This window comes from Stigmatopora argus, chromosome 6 (genome assembly GCF_051989625.1).
Source record: "Stigmatopora argus isolate UIUO_Sarg chromosome 6, RoL_Sarg_1.0, whole genome shotgun sequence".
Taxonomy (NCBI): domain Eukaryota; kingdom Metazoa; phylum Chordata; class Actinopteri; order Syngnathiformes; family Syngnathidae; genus Stigmatopora; species Stigmatopora argus.
The window spans coordinates 2,871,883-2,896,710 of record NC_135392.1 but is presented as its reverse complement, the minus strand read 5'-3'; the positions used below and the strand labels follow the sequence as shown (position 1 = coordinate 2,896,710).

Here is a 24,828-nt window from a genome sequence, read left to right as displayed (position 1 = left end):
TCCAGTGAGGCTTATATACCGGAATTTTTTTTTCTTGGAAAATTTGGTAAGCGTGATTTATGTCAGAAAATTACAGTGTATTCAGGTTTCATTGCCATTGATGGCACAAGATGTCAAGAGCGTTTTGACAAGGAAGGCTGGCAGTAAAAATGTAACATTGAAGTCCATGAACAACTGCCATAACGGGAAATGCTTTCCTTGCCCTTATGCTTGCTTTTGTTTCTTTTTTTACACTCCGCAAACCGTTACTTATGGACCTTATTGTAAGCAGTGCATGGAGTTCATGTCAAAAAAAATGCTTGCCTCTACATTAGATGTCATGTTTTTGCACGCCGTGGCTGGAGGCGTTCACCTTCGCGATGGGTCGCCTATTGCGTTGTCGTGTAAAGTGTATATCCACCGTGATAATAGAGAAATTTGCTACATGGCAAATGCGCAACATGTACGAAGACTAATCAAAGTACATGTGATGGGAAGCATTACGACAAGACAATTTGCCAATGGGTGTGTGTGTGTAGGTGTGTTTGTATGCGTGCTCTTATTATTTTATGGACGGCTGCACTCTTAGTGCTCCTGTGGATGTGGCAGCCGAATAAAGATTGAATTAAGATAAAAATATAGGAGGACTGCGCCCGTGGGATAAAAGATGTTGTCTGTCGTTTATTTCTCGCACTTTGCGTTGATGATTAAGAGGGTTTGTGGACACGATTACATGTTTTTGGGGGAATCAGAGGCAAAAAAATGAATTTGGGGATTTCTCTAACGAGGGTAACGGGTGCACGAAGCAATATGATTGGGCAGAATTTGAGGATTTTCAACACTCGTCAGGAAAAGCTTGAGCGGAATTTAAAAAAAAAGATTATTCTGACTGATTAATCAGTGGTAGTGGCGTGTTATCTTATTTCTGGCTGATTTGGTCAGGAAGAGTCTGAGCTAACAATTGTAAAGCTAAGTATACAGTCACAATTATTAATTCATTCTGAACTAGGAGGTGATAAGATACTATTGCGGCCTTGGGGCAGAGTGACAAAAGTGAGGCAGCGTTTAACAAAGTGAGCAAAAGCTTGATTATGGGATAAAGCTAAAATATGTACCGTATTTTCTCGCATATTAGCCGCTGTTAAAATCCTTGTGTTTTTACAATTTCTCTCGTATAAGCCGCCCACTGATTCACAATTTTCACCTCAATTTCATGGTTTTAATAGAGAGTACAAATGTATTACTTGGAAGGGAAAATCTTAAGAAAAATCATCGCACGTGGTATTTCTGTATAAATCGATTGCTGAATTGCAAATTTCTAAAGGGTGTTGCCTGCATGTAGACAAATACAAGAAGGAAGTCACTTGAGCAATACAAGCAGGAATTGTGTCCGTAGCCATCTAGTTTCTCATCCCTAGGTAAGATGGCGGCACCCTGAGCGAGCAATGGCATGCACAAGTTAGTTTTTTCACGTTTTATGCAAGCTACACTTAATTTTTTTCTTTAATTTCATTCATAGATGTCAAAATAAATGTTGTTTAGCGTTTTATCTGTTTATCTTTTCTCTATTTTGAAATAAATGACCGTATCGGCCGCATTGTCTCGCATTCCGCATCTAATTTGTGCGCATATAAGCCATACCATCAATTCAGACATCATTTTTTTTGCGCGACAAATATAACATTAATGCGAGAAAATACGGTATAGTATATTCAATCGTCTATCAATATGTTCAAAAAACATTGGTGGGGATTTGTAACATTTGCACCAAATTTCTTCAATGTTTAAACATCTTTATCCTTGTGTTCAAGGGCTGAAAGTGGAATCGATAATTAATTGCAGTCTCGTTGAATACAGATTAAGTTTGTTTTCATGTTGCTTCAGGTACGGTCATTTTAATCTAAAAACCTGTACATATTATTTGCCATTTTAAGTGCTTCGGTCTTCCCGATCAAAGGTCATCTGACACAGAGTGTCCCATTTAATTGACACAGTCAAAGCTATTCAGTTAGCATTTGTGTCTGTTTATTATTGTGTGGGTTGCAGACTGCCTGACACGGGGTCTGCACACAGCGAGTTAAGAGAACAGTAGGACCTATAATCACTCAAATGTGGCTTGACATGGGGTGACACTCACTCGGCATCGTTGCGTCGCTAGGCAACAGGGAATAGCGAGTCGAACAGATCTGGATTGAAATAACAAACATGGAGAAATAGAGGTGCTAACCACCATGGGGTCCTTCGTCTACGTTACAGTTCTTCGGTTCTACGTTTAAATCTCTGGTCTCGCTATATCGTATTGACTTTGCATCTTCTTTACATGAAGTGTTTACTTCTAGTCTGGGATTGACCGGCAAGGTGAAGGAAAGAGGCGATACATGTTGATAACAAGGTATGCCGCATCTCCCTCACCTTGGCAGTGACACCTCTTCCTGTTCCTCCACCTTCAGCTTCCTGACAAGTTCCCCTTCAGTCTCTCCGACAAAAGTGCTGTCGGAGAACTGGACGTGCTGACAGATACAACAAAGCATCTCCTCCCTCGCATATTTTCCGACATGTTGCTTTGTTGGGTACATGTTTGGCTATGTACCACGCTGAGACTTGCTCGCCGAGTTAATTACAAAGGAATTGCGCATTGTCAGTTAACACCTTGTTAGTTGTAGAGGCGTTAAAAGGACAAGACTGGCTGAAGAACTGAATACATAATAATTTTGTTTGAAATAAATGAGGTTTTGGCTAGATCAACATTAACATGGTTTAAATTCTTATCATGCTACTCAATGATGCTTTGTATTGCATGATTCGTTAAGTCCTCGGAACAGATTGAGAGAAGTGAGTCACTAATCTGAAGTCATTGGCTCTTTCGACCACGATGTACACAAATGAATATCACGATATGGACCAGCGACCTTTCAATCAAAGGAAAACCCGTTGAACTAACTGAGCCACTGTTGTCTCAAAAGGTCGATGTGCTGAAGCGCAAATTTCCTATACTGTAAATAAACCAAACACGTAGGACAAATAGATTTTTTTTTACTCAGGAGCAACTCCCCCAAAATGAGGCAGTGTACTTAACAAAATATGTTAACAGAAGAAAAGGAAAAGAATATCTTATAAAATCGAAGTGCTATCCAACTCCCCAATAATCTGCCTTTAAGGTTGGCAGTTTTGCAACACGATCATACAAATCCTTTTATAAACGAACACAAAACCTAAAAGGAGACGATAACTACACAATTATTGTTAGCCGCTAACATACTGTTAGGCTGTTCATGACCAAACAAGGTAGACAGCGGGGAAAATTATTTTTGGTTGAACTTTAAACCTAATACATATTGTATTCTCTCGCATATTAGTCGCCTCCGCGTATATGCCGTACCCTTAAAATGGCCTTAAAATCGTTGAATTTTATGATTTCTCTCGTATAAGACCCCCCCTGATTGACAATTTTCATCTCCATTTCATGGTTTTAATAGGGAGTACAAATGTATTACTTTGAAGGGAAAATCTTAAGAAAAAATCATCGTACGTGGTATTTCTGAGATACTGAATAAATCGCGGTCTAGTTTTCACCAAGTCTCTGGGTGCAATAATAGCATGAGATACACCTTACAGAGGTATCAAGGCTGATATTTTAAAGATCGACCGCAAGTCCTTCGATCAGCCTTAACAACTATTGGGATGTGCTGACATGGTAAACACTACAAACACATGTATCAAGGCTACTCGCCTCTGGCCAATCAGAGCACGCTTCACTACGGTAAGATGGCGGCGTCCTGATTGAGCAATGGCAGACAAGTAACTGAGTTTTTTCACATTTTATGCATTTTATTTTCTTCTTGAATTTCATTCATATACGTCAAAATAAATTTTGTTTAGCGTTTTCAGTTTTAATGACCGTATCGGTTGCATTGTCTTACGTTATGTCGTTTTGTGCCTCTCAAGTCTAATTTGTGCGCATATAAGCCGCACCCTTCAGTCATCATTTTTTTAGCGACAAATACGGCCTATATGCGAGAAAATACGGTAACACATACTATACAACAGAACACATGAGCAAATATTTTTGGATTCAATACACAGTTTACGTATGATATCATTTGGGGCAGGTGTAGTTCAATGCTAGCTCAAAGCTCTCGGGTTTGTTTGTCAGTGACACCCAGCCTGACCCCAAAAAGCCACTCAAGTTGAGCCGAGGCGGAAAAGGAGGTCAGGTGCAATCAACATTGTTGTCACGGTTGTGTCCACTCTGGCCTGTAACCAGGCAACAAGGCGGCGCCATCGCCGTAAAGCGGATGTGACAGCGTCAGGTGGATTGAGCTTGGTGGACTAGAAGCGTGAACCACAGCAGTTTGCACCGTAACGCGAGCCAGCTCGCGTCACGGTACAAAAAGGTCGCCGCTTCGGAACCGAGCCAACACTTGGTCGGAACGAAATTTGGATGGCAATCAACAAGACGAAAATAAAAATAACCGTAATGCTAATTGATGCTAATAAGACCAAACAGGGTTCGACGCTGCATCATTTCACCTCGTTGTCCTACACACTGTTTCTATACGTGTCTGACTGTTGAATGACTTTTCATTATTCGGCATGGCCACGTGTTGAAAAAAGACAGGTGAAAACTGATAAAGACCCCACTTACCATGGTCTGCGACGGACATCGTAGAGGTCAATCTTGTTGGGCGCTCTCCAAGGAGTGGCTGGAAAATAAAATGGATGTTGTCCCCTGCACTGTAGGATATTTCACCTCAGATTAGATCAAAGTCATAATTTCATTCTTCCTATCCAGTTACCAGTCGAGACATCTGATAAGAAATCGCTCCACAGAAGAGCCGAAGGGTCAATTTAGACGTTATCTAGCCCTGAGTTATAAGGGCGGCTGGCTGAGTTCTTTCATCATCACCAAGGATGCATCTTACCTGGGTAATAGCGTGTCACACCCGTGGCGCTGCCAAAAACCTGCCAGCGGAGGGAGCTGTCTTCTCGGCGGTTTTCGATGAAGACCCGCTCCAGAGCTTGAGTCCAGTTCAACTCGTTCAGGATGACCGGAGCTGGAGGAACACAAATTGGATTACCGCATTTTCTCGCATATTGACTGCCTCCGCGTATAAGCCGTACCCTTAAAATTGCCTTAAAATGGTTGAACCCACACCCACAATTATGAATTCATTCTGAACTAGGTGATAAGATACTATTGCTGCCTTGGGGCAGAGTGACAAAAGTGTGGCAGCGTTTAGCAAAGCGAGCAAAAGCTCGATTATGGGATATTTCTGAAAGCTAAAATATGTAACGTATTTTCTCGCATATAAGCCATACCCTTAAAATTGCCTTAAAATCGTTGAATTTTACAATTTCTCTGGTATAAGACGCCCCCTGATTCCCAATTTTCACCCCCATATTCATGGTTTTAATAGGGAGTACAAATGTGTTATCGTATTTTCTCACATATAAGCCGCATCTGCGTAAAAGCTGTACACTTGAAATTGCCTTGAAATTGTTGAATTTTACCATTTCTCTGGTATAAGACGCCCCCTGATTCCCAATTTTCACCCCCATATTCATGGTTTTAATAGGGAGTACAAATGTGTTATCGTATTTTCTCACATATAAGCCGCATCTGCGTAAAAGCTGTACAGTCGAAATAGCCTTGAAATTGTTGAATTTTACAATTTCTCTGGTATAAGACGAATGCCTCTGATTAACAATTTTAACCTCCATATTCATGGTTTTAACAGGGAGAACAAATGTGTTACTTTGAAGGAAAAATCTTAAGAAAAAACATCGCACGTGGTATTTTTTAAATAACTTCATAAATTGAACAGATCATCTGCTGGATTGCACATTCCTAAAGGGTGTTGCCTGCACATAGACAAATTCAAAAAGGAAGTCACATGACCAGTACAACCAGGAAGTGAGTCAGTAGCAGTCTAGTTTTCACCAAGTCTCTGGGTACAATAATAGCATGAGTTACACATTACGCAGGTATCAAGGCTGATATTTTAATGGGCAATTGGGAGTCAGGGTACTACATCATACATTTCTTCAGGACCCTCAAAAGTCCCAGAACAACCTTGGCAGCCACATATGTAAACACCCCGGCAGGTCGGCGGCATTGACTATCTCACAGGACATCAAATCTAATCTTTCTGATCTTCGACTAGTCGCCGATGAGAAATGAGCGATTACCTCGAAAGAGGTGCTAGCTACGTCAACCGTAGTGTGCACGGGAAGGGGTCGGGTAGAGCGCCTGCTTTGAAGGTTTTAGCAATTTAAAAATACCCTGAAGTGAAAAATCATAAGGTCAGAGTAGATTCTTCACCTTAAAAAGTACAGGAAAAAAATCCCTTTTGCATTAGTTGAAACCTGCACACACTTGGGAAGAAACGAAGAGCGTTAACTGTCTGTAGTTAACATTAAGTTCAATGGCGGGTGCAATGGTGTTTTAATAGGGAGCTGATTAAAGAGAAAACTAGCAGAGGAGAAACTCAACTGCCTTTTCTGATTATAGAGAAGGCACGTAAAACACTTTTAACCCCAAACTCAGACTTTCGTCACTAGCCTTAGCTTCTTCCATGCTTTTAATGATGGCCGACTTTTTGCAAAACCACGATAAAGACAAATTTACACACCGGAGAAAGATTGATCCACAGGATTTGGCAGAACTTTGTCGGGAAGAATGACAGACAGCATATAAACAAACAATGTTTTGGATGAAAAACATCGGTTTTTCCGTTTGACTAGTGTTGGGTTTATTCTGGGATGTTACTATATGTTCATTAAGCATTAATAGGTAATGAAGCTATAATTTAATTTGTGCTATACTTTATGTTGGGACCGAGTAAGCTCGAGGACACTTTCCCCCCCACAGCTGCTTTCGAGGCCAGTTAATTGTTTTCAGGACTTCTGACCGAACAGGACACCATGTTCCAGGCCGGGACTGTTGATCTGAGTTGGCAATGAAGATCTACGAGGGACTCTTAAATTGCTTTGACTTGGATTCCGGCAGATGGCGATAATCGAATCAACTTCCGAAAATACTCGCATTATTGTTTAAAAATACTGTCGCTCTGTTTACCTTATAAAGAAATTATTATGCTTATTTGTGCAAATTCTTACGCAGTTGTTTTTGGTTCCGATCTAATGAGATTGTTGTGGCAGTTGTTTTTTGACCTTAATGGTGTTATTCAGTTAGCTTATGCTGTTTTGATTAAAGTGTATTAATAATAAACCTATCAACTAGCGTATCCGTTGATCTAAATTCTTTGGAACCTAAAGTGGGTTCGGTTTTTTTAGATTGGGCCGATGCTTATTTAGAGAAGATCAAAAAGCAAAAGCACACATTTCAATTTCACCTGGACCGTGCAAACCTCAAGCAGCGGTCAGGCAGTCATCTGATTAACGCGTGTAAAAGTATTATCCTTTAAGCAGCAGTTATCACAACCTCCGTGCTGTCAAGTCCCGGCTGTTCTCTTATCTAAGTCGAGCCACCGAGTATGATGCGATAGCCGTCCCGCACCGGCCAAGGGCAAGGAGACATCCTTCCATTGCCGTTTAAACTGCGATGACTAAATATCATGTCCCAAATCGGGTCTGTTCGGTTAGATATTTGCAACCGGCAGTGGAGATGAAGAAGAAAATATGTATTTATATGGAATTAAAATGTTGGGGTAGAAAAATGCTGATGAAAAAAGTTTGTTCAAATATTAATATTAATTATCACTCCGTTCATTTTTTTAAAATAACTGAAGTAAAAGGCCAATAAATTTTGGATATTACAAGATATAATATGTTCAATTTTATTCTAAATTTAGCCAAATATTGTAAAACGGCAGTATTTCAAAAGGGAAAAAGTCTTATTAAAGTAGTTTTTTCAACTTAAAAGAAAAATCTCTGAGGTTTCAGAATATCCTACTTTTTCTTTTTTAGAAAAAAATACCCTTCTGATTATTTCAGAACATTATTCTGTGGTTAATATATATTTTTTAAGATAAATACATCAACAGTCGAGAAAAAATACAGATTTAGAATTCTAAACTTAAACAAAATTCCCCAAATATAAAACAAGGACAGATTTTTACATTACAAAAAAATTCCTAACATTTCTAGTTGACACAAAATCCCTTTGAAAAGTACAAAGTTGAAAGGTTCCCACTATTATATTTGCTATTTTTTTGTCTTTATACTCATTGTCACCATGTTCCTATAATTGGCTAGCGACCAGTGCAATATGCCCTCCCCTCTTTTTTTCCAAGAATACTGATATACGGCCCCACCCTCCTAAATTATTTGACAAAAACTGCAACATGTTAATCAAGGATGTTTTTTGTCTACTCTCACATCAACTGCCCCCTACCCACCCTGCCCAGCATCTGCCAGTGCATTATGCCCCCCTCTTTATTCCAAGAATACTGATACAAAGCCCTGCCCTCCTAAATTATTTGACAAAAACTACAACATGTTAAACAAGGATGCTTTTTGTCTACTCTCACATCAACTCCCCCTACCTACCCTGTCCAGCATCTCCAAATCCTGGTGCCTTAGAAGAGCAGAGAGCATTATAAAAGACAATACACATCTCGGCTTCCACCACTTCAACCTGCTGCCCTCTGGAAGGCACTACAGAGCCATAACAGCCAAGACAAACAGACTCAAGGACAGTTTCTTCCCAAGAACTGTCCCCATACTCAACTCAAGTTGTGCACCTAGGACCTAAATCAAGACGTATTACTACTACTTATACTACTTATTTATCATATTGACCATTTATTTATCTATTATCAATTACTATTTGACTATGTATTTATCATTACTATATATTGATTATTTGTTTGTTTGTTGTTGCGTCCATAGACTCAACGTCTCCATTAATGTATTATCAATAGATGTAAAAAAAAAAATTACATCTTCAATTAATCATTTTTCAATCAAAAAGATACAAGGTACAGTTTTTGTTTTTAATAACTATACAGAAAAAAAATGGCACCTGGTTAGAGTTTAGTCATGCTTGCCATTTTCAAGACCTAATCAAGACTTATTACTACTACTTATACTACTTATTTATTATATTGACCATTTATTTATCTATTACTATTTGACTAGATATTTATTTGTGCACTATGTAGTGTAAGCTTTATATCTGATTATACCTGTATAATGACAACAAAAGCATTCAATTCATTTCAATTCAATGGTGATAGTCAGTATGGTCATATTTTCAGAAAGACCAAAGTTAGTGTTCATCTTACACCAAAATAGGTCATTGCTGGTATGTGTTACCTTTGCAGCCAAACACACACACACACACACACACACACACACACACACACACACACACAAACACACTCGGCTCACATCGCTTCAAGAAAAACAGGCACGTCCGAGATAAGCTAACGCAACAACCTAATTCTCTTTGATTTATTCATCCAGGATATACACCGACTTCTCCGGACAGTTGATAAAAAGACAAAATTCCAACCCGAGGGTCTGAATTGCACGCTCGCCCAGACAGCAGACAGCCCCCCCCCCCCCCCCCCCCCCCCCCCCCCCGACCCCGACCCATCCTCAGGCACCATCGTTCAGGTGAAACGGGTGCCGCCTCCCACCACGTGTGATATCTTTAAAAGGCAATTCATCAAGCCGGCGCTCCCGTGACATTTGGAGCACCCTTGGCTTTGCCCCCTTTATGCGGCACGACACGGCAAAAGCGTTAAAAGAGTGGAATTTATGGGGCATCTCGGCTCCAGATCGTTCCTCAACCCCTTTCGTGACCGCCCCCGCCCTGCCTTCCTTCATATACACATTATTCACACTGATATATCTTGGATAAAGAGCCATCCAAACAGATCTCGGCCCAATGCCGCTGTATTAATACAACATCTTACAAATGGCGGCACGATTCTGCCGTATTCACAATGCACGGAGCCGAGTGTAATATATCAAGCGTGCTGAACACACAAAGTGGGCCCGGTCAGAAATCCATAACGGTAATGGAGCTAAAGCTATTAGCCAAGTCACTAAGAAAGAGTCTCGGCCATTAGCGTTGCAGTAGTTTACATGTGTCGACAGCTCAAGGTGTTGTTTACATGGGTTCACGTGGACGAGTTGTGTCGCTGACGTTGGACGGCTTAATTTCAGTCTCTCCGTAAATAATTTTCGGATGCTGTCGACTTCCCTCGAGTCCATCAAACTGAATAAAAACAAGGCTGACAGTCAAATTGCTGTAATTACCGCAAATACAAAAGAGAACGCCGGCGGAATATATTTCCACAAGCTTTCTTCACATAAATGTTCAAATGTCATAAATTGGAAGAACTAAATCATTTTTTGACGTGATGGAGTTTTTAAAGAGGACCTAAATAATTGTAGCATTAAAAAAAAAGCTGATTTTGGTGAGATGCATTAAGGATTTATGTGCTCCCTATTATGTGTTCCAGTTAAAATTTGAATAGCAACATTTAAAACATGAATGACATAAAACGGATTCCTAAATATATAAATTTAAAAAAACAGTGACTACTAACTACTCTGCATAATTGTAGCATTAAAAAAAGCTGATTTTAGTGAGATGCATTAAGGCACATGTGTCAAAGTGGCGGCCCGGGGGCCAAATCTGGCCCACCACATCATTTTGTGCGGCCCGGGAAAGTAAATGATGAGTGCCGACTTTCTGTTTTAGGATCAAATTCAAATGAAGAGTATAGATGTATATTAAATTTCCTGATTTTCCCCCTTTTAAATCAATAATTGTAAATTTTTAATCAATTTTTTCTGTGTTTTTAGTTCAAAAATCATTTTGTAAAATCTAAAAATATATTTAAAAAAAGCTAAAATAAACATTGTTTTAGATCTATAAAAAAATGAATATTCAGGGCTTTTAATCCAGTTCTTTTAATCCATTTATTTAAAAAAAATCTAAATATTATATCTAAAATGGTCCGGCACACGTGAAATCAAGTTGACATTAAAGCGGCCTGCAAACCAACCTGAGTCTGACACCCTTGCATTAAGAACTTATTTGTTCCCTCTTATGTATTGCAGTTAAAATTAAAAAAGCAACATTTAAAACCAGAATAACATAAATCCCAATTTCATTATAATTTATTACATCAACATTGAATCCATTTAACTGGGAACCACTTGTTGAATTTTGCATTCTTCTCAGCGCTAGCACTATTAGCATCTTATTAACATGTCACAAAGGAAGACAAGGTTTCCAAATGCTAATCTTGTAGGAGATATACTTGCGTAATATGCCATACACCTAATAATTGCTCCTAAAACAAACACACCAACTGTTATTTGTGAGCCTGCCGGTTGAATTTAGCATGCTATTTTAATTAGCGTGCAGGGAAACGATAGCGCTCCTTCACTGGGCACATGCTACGCTACGCCATAGTCTTTTTTTGCACACCTCTCTTTGGTTTTTAAAGGCATTTCCTTCGTATGTCTATTTCCATCATCTTCACCCCTACGCACGTTTAAATCTTAAATTTGATGCTAAGAGGACTTGAGTTGCATCTCCTGTGAGGCGTGAGCAACATGGCAGGGTAGAAGGCTTCTTCCAGGGTCGCAGAAACCCGCGGCGTGACAAACAAAAACACTCGGCCGGCAAACCAACTGCTCTCATGATCACGGTCCTCGGGGCATTTGAATCGATCGCAAGGAGGTGCCTTTAGTTGTCACAGATGCGACGAGAAGCAGACTTCATCAGCTCGTGCAATGAGGCTTTGTTTGAGAGATACTTTTGATTATTTCTAGATCAACAGGGAAGGGAGGAATTGGGGGAGTTGAGTTGTTTCAAGGGCGAAACAAGTTCCGGATTGAATCATTAAGGTAAGGAGGAAAGTTGTATACAGTGGTACCTCGACATATGAGGGCCCCTGTATACGAGCAATTTGAGATACGAGTAAAATTTTGGGCAAATATTTATCTTGAGATACGAGAGGCTGCTCATAAGAACATCATGGCCACTGTCTTTCCCGTAGCAACTCGCTCGTGTAATATCTCTACGAGCACTGGGCGGAGCATTGCATTTTTTCCAGTGTTTTTTTCCCGTTAGTCAGTGCCAATGGCGGAGCTTGTTCGCTAATACGAGAGGAGTATATACTACTTCTCGTTGGCAAGTGGTCGTGCGTTATCCTATTGTGAGGACATTTATGTGCATCATTTTGGGAATATTTTGAAAGGAAAGACAAAAGCAAACAACCCTCGATAGGTTGCATCTGAAAGTCAGGGTGGAGGCGAGGCCAATAGAGCCAACCTGTGAGAAGAAAGGTATCAAAATGTAAAACGAAATTAGAATTAAGTTTAGTGTGAGGTTAGATTAGATTTATTTTTGAGTGTGTCTGCATCATACTCCAAGTTCATTTATATTTGTTTGTTACGAGCGCGTTGCCGTGCAAAAAGTTTCTCTACCTCTCTCCCCTCCATGAAATCTGTCTAATTTTAGTACTATTATACACATTTTAGTACTATTAAACCACTAGTTATTTGTTACTTTGTTAATAGATGGCGAATTAGAAGAAATAAAACATTTTTTCCAATCCAATATCCTGTTTTGGGTGTTTTTTTCAGAAGGTTGCAACGAATGAATTTGTTTTTAGTTCATGTCTATGGAAAACATTCGTTTGAGTTGTGAAAAAAATCGACATAAGAGCTCCATCCCGGAACGCATTAAGCTCGTATCTCGAGGTACCACTGTATATTAAATACATTATTATTGTTGTTGGTGAGCTGGACTCCAATTGACTTTGACACTAAAAGTGAGGTCTACCCTAAACCGGTCGTCATCCGATGACATGCCTAAAAAGAACAAAGTCTGTTGCTCCAGGCACTTGTAATCGCCAACTTTAATAGCGAAACATTCAGTAAAATGAATGTCACTTTTGCCCCCCTATTTTTTTGTTATGGATTTACTGTACAGTCCCGATAAGCCCGTCATGAATGTTACATCTGACAATAAGCAGTCACAGCTCGCAATGGGGTATAAAGCCGGCCCCCCCAATGGATGCGTAAAGACCTTTCATTAAATGTGACGTCTAAATCCACTGCATACGGCGCCCTTTCCTTTGGCACAATACAATATGTTACGTTGTCATTTTTACAGCGTGGCAATTGACGCCGTTATCAGGAATGCGCCGAGAAAACTGGCAAAATGTGCCCGAGAAAGCGAGGGAGCTTAAACGTTTGAGCTATTAATGCATATTTTTATACTTTATGTACTGCTGTGTGTAGTTGTATTGAGTTTTGTCCGGGTATAGATTTCTGGAAAAGGCACAAAATATAGGTGTGGAATGCAAGAGAATGTCATGGAAAATTTGGGTTTATTAATTCCATCTGTGTCTTGAAATACGAGCGACCTAAATGAAGTTTTACATTCGAGATATGAGTGCTATGATTTTTTGCATGGCAACACGCTCGTAACATAACAAACAAATTTAAATGAACTTGGATTACGATGCAGACACACTCAAAAATAAGTTTAATCGAACCTAACACTAAACTTAATTATAATTTAGTTTGACATTTTCATACCTTTCTTCTCCCGGGTTGGCTCTATCTGGCCCCGCCTCCACCCTGACTTTCAGATGCAACCTATCGAGGGTTGTTTGAGTTGGTATTCCCTTCAAAATATTGCCAAAATTATGCACACAAATGTCCTCACAATAGGATAACGCTCGACCACTTGCCAATGAGAAGTAGTATATACTCCTCTCGTATTAGCGAACAAGCTCCGCCATTCGCACTGACTAACGGGAAAAAACCCACTGAAAAACATGCAATGCTCCGCCCAGTGCTCGTAGAGACATTACACGAGGGAGTTGCGACCAGAGACAGTGGCCATGATGTTCTTATGAGCAGGCTCTCGCGTCCGCTGTCCGCTCGTATATCAAAATTTGTCTCGTATCTCAAGATAAATATTTGCCCGAAATTTTACTCGTATCTCGAATTACTCGTATGTCGGGCCACTCGGTATGTCGAGGTACCACTGTAATTTGTTTTTAGTTCTTTTCTATGGGAAACGTTGATTTGAGATACGAGTAAATCGACATACGAGCTCGGTCCTGGAACGCATTAAGCTCGTATCTCAAGGTAAGACTGTATTTTGCAAGAATAAAGCCATTTGTTCTAATGATTGTTGCATCGGGGGTTGTTGAATGTGTGTCAAATTGCTTGTATGTCGAGGTACCACTCTACTTTTGATTCATTTTTTCCCCAAATATTTAGAAACAATGTCTTGGTGTACTACCATTCAACTCAATGTATTCAAGTTCGGTATTTCACTAAAGTATTTGCACTACACTTTAAGAATCACTCCACTTGAGGCTGTAATCGTTTTTAAAAAAGAACATCAAAATTATTCAATTAGACACCAACAGAAACATTTTTAATATTACTGGTCTAATTTTGGATAGGGAAAAAAACAAAAGGCTGATGGATCCAATCGAGTTTTGGCCGTAAAAAATAAAACAAGCAGAGGAATAATAAGCAAACAGACATTTTCTAGACGAATTATCATTAGTGCCAAAGATTGCTCTTCTGCATTCAAACAATGATTATTTCCAAGACGATATTAGGACAAGACTCGTCTCTAGTCGTTTCCCAGTCGCGTCTGTAACAACCACACGGGGCGAATAAAAGCCGTTTCTCGCACTTATCCGCCGTGGCGGCGTCCACTCGCTCGTAAGCAAGCAAGACGAAAAGAAAAGCATGAATGTTTGACCCGAGCTAATTAGAAAGTTTGCAGGCTCGGCAGCAGGAATAAGCGGCGGGATAATGAATAATAAAAAGGTTCATTACTGCGCTCAGGGAACACTCTCCATCTCAATAAATGGACACGGGGCCTGGCAGACAAATCAAACCAGGACACGTACGGCGCCTCATTTAGCTTCTGGAAGGATCACAATGAAAGAAAAAGAAGGAGGGGAGAAAATTCCCTGCCTCTAAATGGTTTCTATTATTGAAGTGTCTCATCTGTTACACTCTCCTTCACTTCAATTCTTTCTATCTTTTCTTCAATCGCTAGCGCCGTCCCTCCCTCTCTCGCTTTCTGAGGCCACCGTCACACTCGGCCATTTTGCTTTTGACCGGTAAATCATATTGTTGCGAGCAAGAAAGCGGTCTCTTTATGCGGTGTTTGGCAAAGTGCAAAATAGTGGACTGTCGCTCGTGAAAGGTTTAAGAGTGGTGTTTTTTCAAGATAAAAAATAACTCACTTCATAATTGGCATTAACTGTTCTGAGACGAAACCGATCTGCTCCAAAAATCAGTTTTTACACTGACCACACAGTAACTTGCAAATTACCAGATACATTTCATTCTATTTTATTTCCGGATCAAAGGAAACCAATCAATAGCATTTCTGTTATTCCATTGGCTGCTGGTCACCATCACCAAACTACCATTTTTACATCAACACGCTTTAATCTTAGTCATCCACTAACTTAACATGTAAATTTTTAATGTAGAAAAGCAGGGAGACCAACAACGGCCACAAATGTGACAAACTGTCAGGCACTTTAACAAAACAAATGGAGTGTTAAGACCTACCGTATGTATACATGTACATCTATGTGTATGTATGTATATATATATATGTATGTATATGTATGTATGCGTATATGTATATATATTTCAGCAACATGCTTATTTATTTATAAATTTATTTATTTATTAACTTACTTATTACCTATTTATGTCAAAGATGTATTTTTCTGTGTCTGTATTCTCACTCTCTTGCTACTATGACAACAAAATTTCCTGAATACGGGATGAATAAAGTTATCCAATCCAATGCAAATGATGTAAACAATAATTTTCTGTGGTTGGAATTAAGAATCAGCGTCTATACCAGGGGTGTCAGACTCGGGTTGGTTCGCGGGCCGCTTTAACGTCAACTTGATTTCACGCATGCCGGACCATTTTAGATATAATATTTAGATTTTTTTTAAATAAATGGATTAAAAGAATTGGATTAAAAGCCGCCACTTTGACACATGTGGTCTATACTGTAATACCACAAATTTGGCACAGAAATCTCACGACATCAGGTTGCCATTAGTTTAATCTAGACACCAAAAATTGGACTTCATGGTTTTTCCCATGACCTAAAGTCTCTTCATATTGGACTTGGCTCATCTCCTATTCTTCAATTAAAAATCTCCGCGTTGCAGAAGGCCCCGGCAGAAGCCAACCAAAGTACCTTAATCATAATATATATATATTTTTTTTATCCTCTTCCTTAAAGCAGAACCTAAACACCAATTCCCCGCGTTGCACCGCTCCTGACCACAAGTCACCAGCAGGCTCAATCAAAAAGGCCTTTATTCTCCGACTCATATCTTCAGTCGGCGGAAGTGGAGCTGCCACAAAATGGCTCCGGGAACAATGTGTGGCCCTGATTGCTCTATTGTGTGTTAGCTTCAGCTTCTGACACTACCCCCCGAACCCCGCCAATCACTCGCAGCCCTCCACCTACACTTTCATTCCGACAAGATGTGTCTGGAGACACGGCTGGGGGGCATTGTTACAGACAGCTGCTGTACGTTTCTGTTCCACAAAGATGGCAACGACACGGACAAAAGCCAAATGACAGGTGGAAAATGAACGTCAGTCTGCATCTTTGGTCTTTTTTGATAAAAAAAGCTTGGGAGTTGATAACAGACAGGTAGGAAGGTGTGCTTTTGTCCATTTGGCAGATCCACGGGAAGGCAGGGGCATCAATATGACAATGTCTGAGTAGGCATATGACATGTACAATGATGCTCGTACACAGAAAAGGTTGTAGGCTAAAGCTATGCTAACATACGCAATTATGTCTGAGGAGGGAAGAGCCATCTTGAAATGTAAACAAATGTCCCGTCGTATCTGGCTGGCGATTAAGATGACATTATTTACATAATATTAGTAGGCAAACGAGTTCTGCAGTACTGTTTGAATACGTATTAACATCCTCGGCCAATTGCTGCCCTTTTTAATGATTGTAATTCCCCTTAAGCGATAAAAAAAACGTACAAATGCAATGCGGCACATATTTACTCACATAGGTTGCAGTTAAAAGTCTATTTTTTTTTCCCAAAGTGGACAGCTTTCTGACGCACTATATTTATAGAATGAAAAGGTGGACAGGTGAAAGGGCATGACAATACTATTAGCAGTCAGCGATGACATTTTTGGCTGCTACTGGTGATTGAGATGATCCGGATTAGAGCCGAAATGGGTAAAACGAGATTGGTTTTACAAAAAAAACTTACCGTATTTTCGCAACTATAAGGCGCACTGCATTATAAGGCGCACTGCATTATAAGGCGCACTGCATTATAAGGCGCACCCTTAATGAACGACACATTTTAATTTTTTTCCATATATAAAGCTCACTGGATTATAAGAGGCCCTGTCAATTTTGGAGACATTTTAAGACTTTTAAGTGCGCCTTAGTCGTGAAAATACGGTACTTAAAAAAATTATACGGAGTACACAATTTGAAATGATAAAAAAAAAAACGTATAAAATACGGGAAAAAACATAAATTGACAAGTATGGATTAAACAACCAAGACAACCAGACTCTGTCTGTCCCCTACCTACACTGTCCAGCATATACAAATCCTGAGCACAGAAGCATCATAAAAGACAATACGCATCCCGGCTCCCACCACTTCAACCTGCTGGCCTCTGGAAGGCGCTACAGAGCCATAACAGCCAAGACAAAAAGACTCAAGGACAGTTTCTTCCCAAGAGCAGTCACCATACTCAACTGGAGTTCTGCACCTAGGACCTAATCAAGACTTATTGCTAGCCACTTTGGTCACTTTGTACCACTTACCCATGTTGACTACAACTTCTACTACATATGTTGACCACTTTTTTATCGAATACTATTTATCGATTATGTATTTATCGTTACTACATATTGATTAACTATGTGTTTGTTTATTGTTGAGTCCATAGACTCAGCGAGTGGTTCGCTCTGAACGTCTCAGAAACTGGACTTTAGCTCTGCTAATCTCCCTTGGACTACTTATTTATGTGTTTCTTATTTATTGATGTATTATGTGTTTGTTTTTGTTATTGGTGCATTACGTGGTGAAAGCTGTAAATCATATTATACTTGTATAATGACAATAAAAGCTTTAAATTCAATTCTCTTATAGCTGGTACCACAGACAAAGCAGTAGCTTGTTGGCTAACACACTATCTGGGTTGCTTTTCGTTAATATTTATGAGTTGGAAGTGTGAGTTTATAGTGTAGCGGTCAGTACCTGCTTGTCGTTAAAAAGCAAGTCGTTCCGAATGTCAATTTGCTGTTGTGGTTTTGTTTGTTCCTTTCTTACAGGTCATTGGATAAGCACTTACCCATAACCATCTACATTTGGCTTAATAATCATAATAATTTAAAAAACTATGAGAAATCATGGCGCACGTTTATCATTTTTAACCCTGCGGATTAATTTACTGGCAAGAAAGTAAACATTATGATTAGCATTTCTTTTCGGCGTGACACAGCAGAGCAATTTAATGCTAATGAATGGAGGTAAAAGTCAGGTCGTCTCCATTAAAGCATTGAGCGGAGTTTTAATAGCGAGTACTCGGATGCTTACAGCCTTTGTAGATGTCGGTTGGAATCTGCACGGCGCTGGATGAGTAGTTGACCTTGTTTTTGAAATTAGGATCGTCCACAAACTCCAACTCAAGAGATGTTGAGCTCTCCAACGGATTTTCTTCTTCTCCGTCCTCCGTCTGCAAAAACACACAAAATCAGCACGCAAATCCATCCGAGCAAATAGACCAATACGTGCAAATACGGTAATGCGTTCTGTCATGGCCCGTGTGGCTTTGCGGTGCCCATCTGTGGCCCCGGTTCTGCAAATACGGGCTTTTGTTTGGATTCCTAACGGCTGCCTAACATATCACGTCATCGAAAATAGCAGAACTTTTGTTTGTCATCTAAATTACGAAAGAATCCTCTGAAAACTGACCGTCCGTTCGACCGAACGTCTGGTCGACCAAACATCTTTCGACGAAACGTCCGAGTACCGTATAGGCTTAGTATCAAAATAACGGATTGACCTCACTTCTACATCTCCACTGGAAGGTTACGAAAGCATAGCAGTCGATTGATTGGTCAAATTCTTTGACAATGGCGTAGCCGCTAAACACATTAGCAACCATTAAGCAGCTTTAAACTTAAAAGTATAAAAGAAAGAAACAAAATGAAATACTGATTCATTTGAAAACTGCCACAGTTGACTTGTCCGAACAAAAATACTCGAGTACATTTAATGGGTTTTCTTGTCAAACAACGGTTTGAGCAGTTGTTGATTCCTAAGTGATTTGTGTTTGCCTGCTGCTGGCGGCTTCTCTTAGATGTTAGCACAGAAAATAGCCTAGCAGGAGACATTTACAGATCAAAACCCGTAAAACAAAGACATGGGAGGTCACGTCACACTTGGGTCTACATTAACTAAACAAAGATAAATGAAATGTGTGCTTGCTTTTGCTTCAAGCACTTTGATAAACTCCCAATTGTGAGTAGACCTCAGCTTTTGTTCAAAGGTTATTTATTAGTCACCCTCCATTAGCCTTCATTTGTTAAAACCGAATGCATATGAAAGAGGACCCAAATCCGAAGATCTTTCCTTTTTGTTTTGTCAAAATAGAAATCATAACATTTGTGGATTGCATGAACTGTGCGGATGAATTAGTTATATTTAAATAAAGCAGCATGGGTTAATCGGAGCTGACATGATGAAACCTGTTGTTTTTTGGGGGGGGGCTTCATTAAATCAAAAGCGTATGTTCACAGCGGGGCGGTGATTGATGGGTCTGCTTTAATTGTCTATTAAAATGCAATTACAAGCTGTTGTTGGGACGAGCCGGGGGGACGTCCCCGAATAAAGTCAAACCGAAGAAATGTCTCAAAGTGGACAGGAAAGACCAACAAACAAGAGAAAGCAACTTCTTTTTGGCGGTCAAACCGGAGTTGAACTTTTGTTGACGTTCTTAGTATTGGATTAGCAGGTCTTTGAAGTGATGCCATTACCATAAAATTTAAGATAGTTTCCAATATATTGTCTAATATATCCATTTTGAATTTCATGTTAGCAAACTTACAGAATTTCTAGGGGCAAAACAATATTATTTGGATGAACAACCAAAACATGTTAGCATCAAGCTAGCAGTTAAGCATTTATTGACGTTCTTAACATTGGATTAACAGGTCTTTAAAGTGTTTCCATTACCATAAAATTTAAATAATTTACAATATTTTGTCTAATATATCCATTGTTAATTTCATGTTAGCAAACTTACAGAATTTCCAGGGACAAAACAATATGATTTGGACGAACAACCAAAACATGTTAGCATCAAGCTAGCAAAATTTCAGGTGGGGGGCAAAACAATATGGTTTGGATGAAAAACCAAAACATGTTAGCATCAAGCTAGCAGAATTTCAGGTGGGGGGCAAAAGAATATGGTTTGGATGAATAACCAAAACATGTTAGCATCAAGCTAGCAGAATTTCCGGGGGCAAAACAATATGATTTGGATGAACAACCAGAACATGTTAGCATCAAGCTAGCAGAATTTCATGGGGGCAAAAATATGGTTTGGAATAACAACCAAAACATTTTACTTGTATAATTTTGCCAACTAAAGTTGTTAACCAGTGCTAGGAAATAATTTCCAAACTTTAAGAAGTGTGTTTTATTCAATTTAAATGCATTAAAGGGGTCAGGATTGTGAATGTTTCACCCACGATAAAAGCCTCACCACATTGGATACCGCCAAAGCACAAGTTAATTATTTCCGTCGATCATTAATCCAATTGATCTCAGTGGGAACGTCAAAGAAATAGGTTAACGGTATTAGCACCAAGATGTTTGTTGATTGCGCAGCTTGACATTAATTCTGTCAACGTCGGCAAGCGAGGAGCATTTTTCATTCTTTCTTCAGAAGAGCCCCAATCATAATTAACTAAGGCAGTTTCTAATTAGCAACTGAATAAATGCAGGCAGCAAAGACTGATTAGTTCATTTTCTTCAACCACCCACCACCTGTTTGGCACGAATCATTAGCCAATTTGTTCATTCTTATCTCCTCACTCTCAAGGCCTCATTAATGGTTGAAGAGGCCAAAGATGACATTTGGAAGATTTTTTCCTTCCTTTTTTCGGCTAACCGGCTAAAGCTAAAGTGTGTGTAATACAACTCAGTGTGTGAATACAATGCTGATGTCTATTTGTTCCTTGAGATTGGCTAGAAAATGTTATATTGATGGCCGTAATGATCGAAAATGATTGGATGAGGGTAGAATGACACTTTCCCTGATGAGCCTTGAAAACACAAATTTATAGGTAATGTATTTTTTTTCCGCCCCCATTATGTTTAGTTATGATTTACAACCTTTAACTGCCTTACATTAATAGCCATCCATGAATCAGAGTTGATACAAAAAAATCAACTTTATGTGCATCATTTTGGGAATATTTTGAAGGGAATACAAAATCAAACAACCCTCGATAGGTTGCATCTGAAAGTCAAGGTGGAGGCGGGGCATATAGAGCACCTGTGTCAAAGTGGCGGCCCGGGGGCCAAATCTGGCCCGCCGCATCATTTTGTGCGGCCCGGGAAAGTAAATCATGAGTGCCGACTTTCTGTTTTAGGATGAAATTAAAATGAAGAGTATAGATGTATATTAAATTTCCTGATTTTCCCCCTTTTAAATCAATAATTGTAATTTTTTAATCATTTTTTTCTGTGTTTTTAGTTCAAAAATCATAGACACTTGTTAATCACTTCAACAATTTCACGGCATTGGCGGAGCCTTAAATTAGCGACTTCAATTTTCACATTTTAACAACTTTTGACTGAGTTTGTCCTCACTAGCGTTGTATTAAGGGGGGGTCAGTAAAGTGAGGGTCACGGGTGTCTTGCCCTGAGCACACGCTTTGTTAATGATGACTGATGCTACCCAATTAAACGTGCTGACAGGCCTTAAAGCGACGTGTCATTAATCAAAAGAGGGGTGCGTGCGAACAGAATATAATAGCGTGATGTATCGGTCCTTCACATCCCCTTCTGGACGGCCATCTTTGAACATCTACGAGCTTGTGACATTCGGGAAAGCAGAACCTGAAGCGACAGTACGCCAGCAGTTTGTGCAGCAGTCACATGGTGGATGGATTGAAATGTCTTAATAAAAACTCCATTGTTAACTTTTCACTACCCTGAAACTCTTTTAAATTCTAACGGACTAGAACGGACTCCTGAAGTTTTCTCGATGAAGGGTAAGTTCAATCTAGATAGGGATGGGCGGTTTTAAGATCGTGATTGGTAACCCTTTGACTGCCTAAAGGTAATTTTGGAAAATCAAAATTGTCTCATGACACGCATAAATGCACCGGATGCCCCCCAAAAATAAATATAAATAAAAATTCCTAAGTTAGCGACATGTTCCCGTCACCGAAAAATAATGTTTAGACTCTAAAAATTATTTTTCGTTATTTTTCTTTAAACTTTAGAGCAAGGGTGTCCATCTTGGGTTGGTTTGAGGGCCGCTGTAACGTCAACTTGATTTCACGTGGGCCGGACCATCTTAGATATAATATTTAGATTTTTTTTTTATTAATGGATTAAAATAACTGGATTAAAAACCCTAAATATTCAGTTTTTTATAGATCTAAAACAATGTTTATTTTAGCTTTTTTAAAAATATATTTTTAGATTTAACAAAATGATTTTTGAACTAAAAACACAGAAAAAAATGGATTAAAAAATGACAATTATTGATTTAAAAGGGGGAAAATCAGGAAATCTAATATACATTTATCCTCTTCATTTTAATTTGATCCTAAAACAGAAAGTCGGCACTCATGATTTACTTTCGCGGGCCACACAAAATGATGCAGCGGGCCAGATTTGGCCCCCGGGCCGCCACTTTGACACATGCTTTAGAGTCTGTTGGGTGCTGCCAATTCTCGCTGGCCTTAAGAAATAATCGCCATCTGCAGAACAGCTGTTCGAATGTAAACAAAAAAATAGTGCAGACTAACATTTTAATGCATTTTTTTTCAGCTTTTAAACTCTAAAAAGTTATCATATATATATATGAAACATCTCAGAAAGCTAATGGTATATTTGTGTGGGAAATGGTCTCCATAACATGGGAAAATTATGCAAAAGAAGTAAATAGAACCCTCATATAATAAGTAAAACACAATTTTTTGGAAGCAAAAATTCTCCCAGCAAACGTTAATCTAACAACAAGGAACATTTCCAATATAGAATACTAAAATAGAACAAAATTTTTGGGAACACCCACTACCTTAATATTAATAATAAAAATTACCAGTTTAAAAATCAAGTTAAAAGACTTTGTAAAAAGATTTGATACCATGAAAAAAATGTTTTAGGTCAGCTACCCAATCGGAACGCTTCGGAATTACGACATGAGGACACATGCAGATCGGTTTTGTCCGACGTTCTGCCACACCATCTCACCACAAAGCAGCGTCAACATACAAAAACAGCCCCCACTGATGGGGGGAGCTCGGGCTACAAGATGCGGGAAGGCCGGGAGAAAAGGTCAGGGGTCGGTCGCTTGCTCGATTTTGGGAAGCAGGCAGGCAAACGTGGGTAAGAAAGGATGGGGTAAAACAGTCCATTCTGTACTCACATAGTCCGAATCCGCTTTGGAATCGTAGTATGAAATGGCATTTTCCTGTGCAGAAAAGAAAGTGAAAAGACAGGCTGATGTGAGGAAGAATCCTGGAAGTGCTTAGCGGGAAGAGAGAGAAAGTCATGGTTATATTCCGTCACATTTGTGAGAATATAATCGGCATCACAGAACACAGGAGAAGTAGTGTGATGATGACAAAGCGCTAGTTTGCACCCCTAAAAAAATGGATGGAGTGTGTTGACCAATGCACTGCGCCACACATGTTGAAACGGTGATTCAAGCATTTTGTGTGACGCAGTGATGTGACAATTATGGAAAATTAAGCATCGGCATATGGGAAGAATGACTTTTTAGTCGTCTTGTACCCACATTTTAAGCAAACATTTTTTTCAGATTTCAGCAAGCATTTTGGGTCAGGCATTTTTTCAGTGAAACAGTGATGTCCATCAAAACAACGAAATTTTCCGAATACGGGATGAATAAAGTTATCCAATCCAATCCAATAACGTGATTTGATGGAGAAAATGGTACATTTTTTTGTCGTGAAAAATGAAAGATTTTATTCTGTATGTGAAGTATGAATGAGCTGCAAAGTGGCCGTCAGGAAGAACAACCCCCGATCGGACCCCCTAGCGCAGTGGTCCTCAACCACTGGTTCGTCAGAGTAAAAAATATTAATGTTTTTAATCTTGTCTTCCTACTTGAAATGAGAAAAGTTGTTAAAATAATCATAATAAATAATTGTTACAATGCTTGGGACATGGGATTTTTTCGTGCATCGACGCCACCCCCACACAATTTAGTCTTAAGTTACCCTCCCCATTAGGAAGTCCGTGGTGCGAAAAATGTTGGGGACCGCTGCCCTAGCCGTGACCGGCCATTTCGTCGACGGACAATTCGTCGACGGACAATTCGTCGCCAGACAGTTCGTCGACCGGACATTTCGTCGCTGGCGTTTCGTCACCGGACATTTCGTCGACGGACAACTCATAAGGTTAGTGGTTAGGATTAGGGTATAGTGGTTGAGGTTAGTGGTTGAGGTTAGTGGTTGAGGTTAGTGTTAGGGGATAGTGGTTAAGGTTAGTGGTTAGGATTAGGGGATAGTGGTTAAGGTTAGTGGTTAAGGTTAGGGTTGGGGGATAGTGGTTAAGGTTAAGGGATAGTGGTT

At 39.5% G+C, this 24,828-nt stretch overlaps 1 protein-coding gene across 3 annotated transcripts in view; it reads right to left on the bottom strand.

Annotated features, from left to right (window-relative positions):
- cacna2d2a (calcium channel, voltage-dependent, alpha 2/delta subunit 2a) overlaps window positions 1-24,828 on the bottom strand; it is a 157,187-nt gene that overhangs the window by 33,129 nt on the left and 99,230 nt on the right. For 2 of the 3 annotated variants that reach the window (XM_077602132.1, XM_077602133.1), the window contains exons 5-8: window positions 23,658-23,702; window positions 18,581-18,719; window positions 4,902-5,033; window positions 4,625-4,682 (exon numbers count right to left, since the gene is read on the bottom strand). In XM_077602132.1, the coding sequence (XP_077458258.1) occupies window positions 4,625-4,682; window positions 4,902-5,033; window positions 18,581-18,719; window positions 23,658-23,702 (374 nt within the window). The remainder of the gene's footprint in view (window positions 1-4,624; window positions 4,683-4,901; window positions 5,034-18,580; window positions 18,720-23,657; window positions 23,703-24,828) is intronic. The other variant, XM_077602134.1, reaches the window with a different exon arrangement.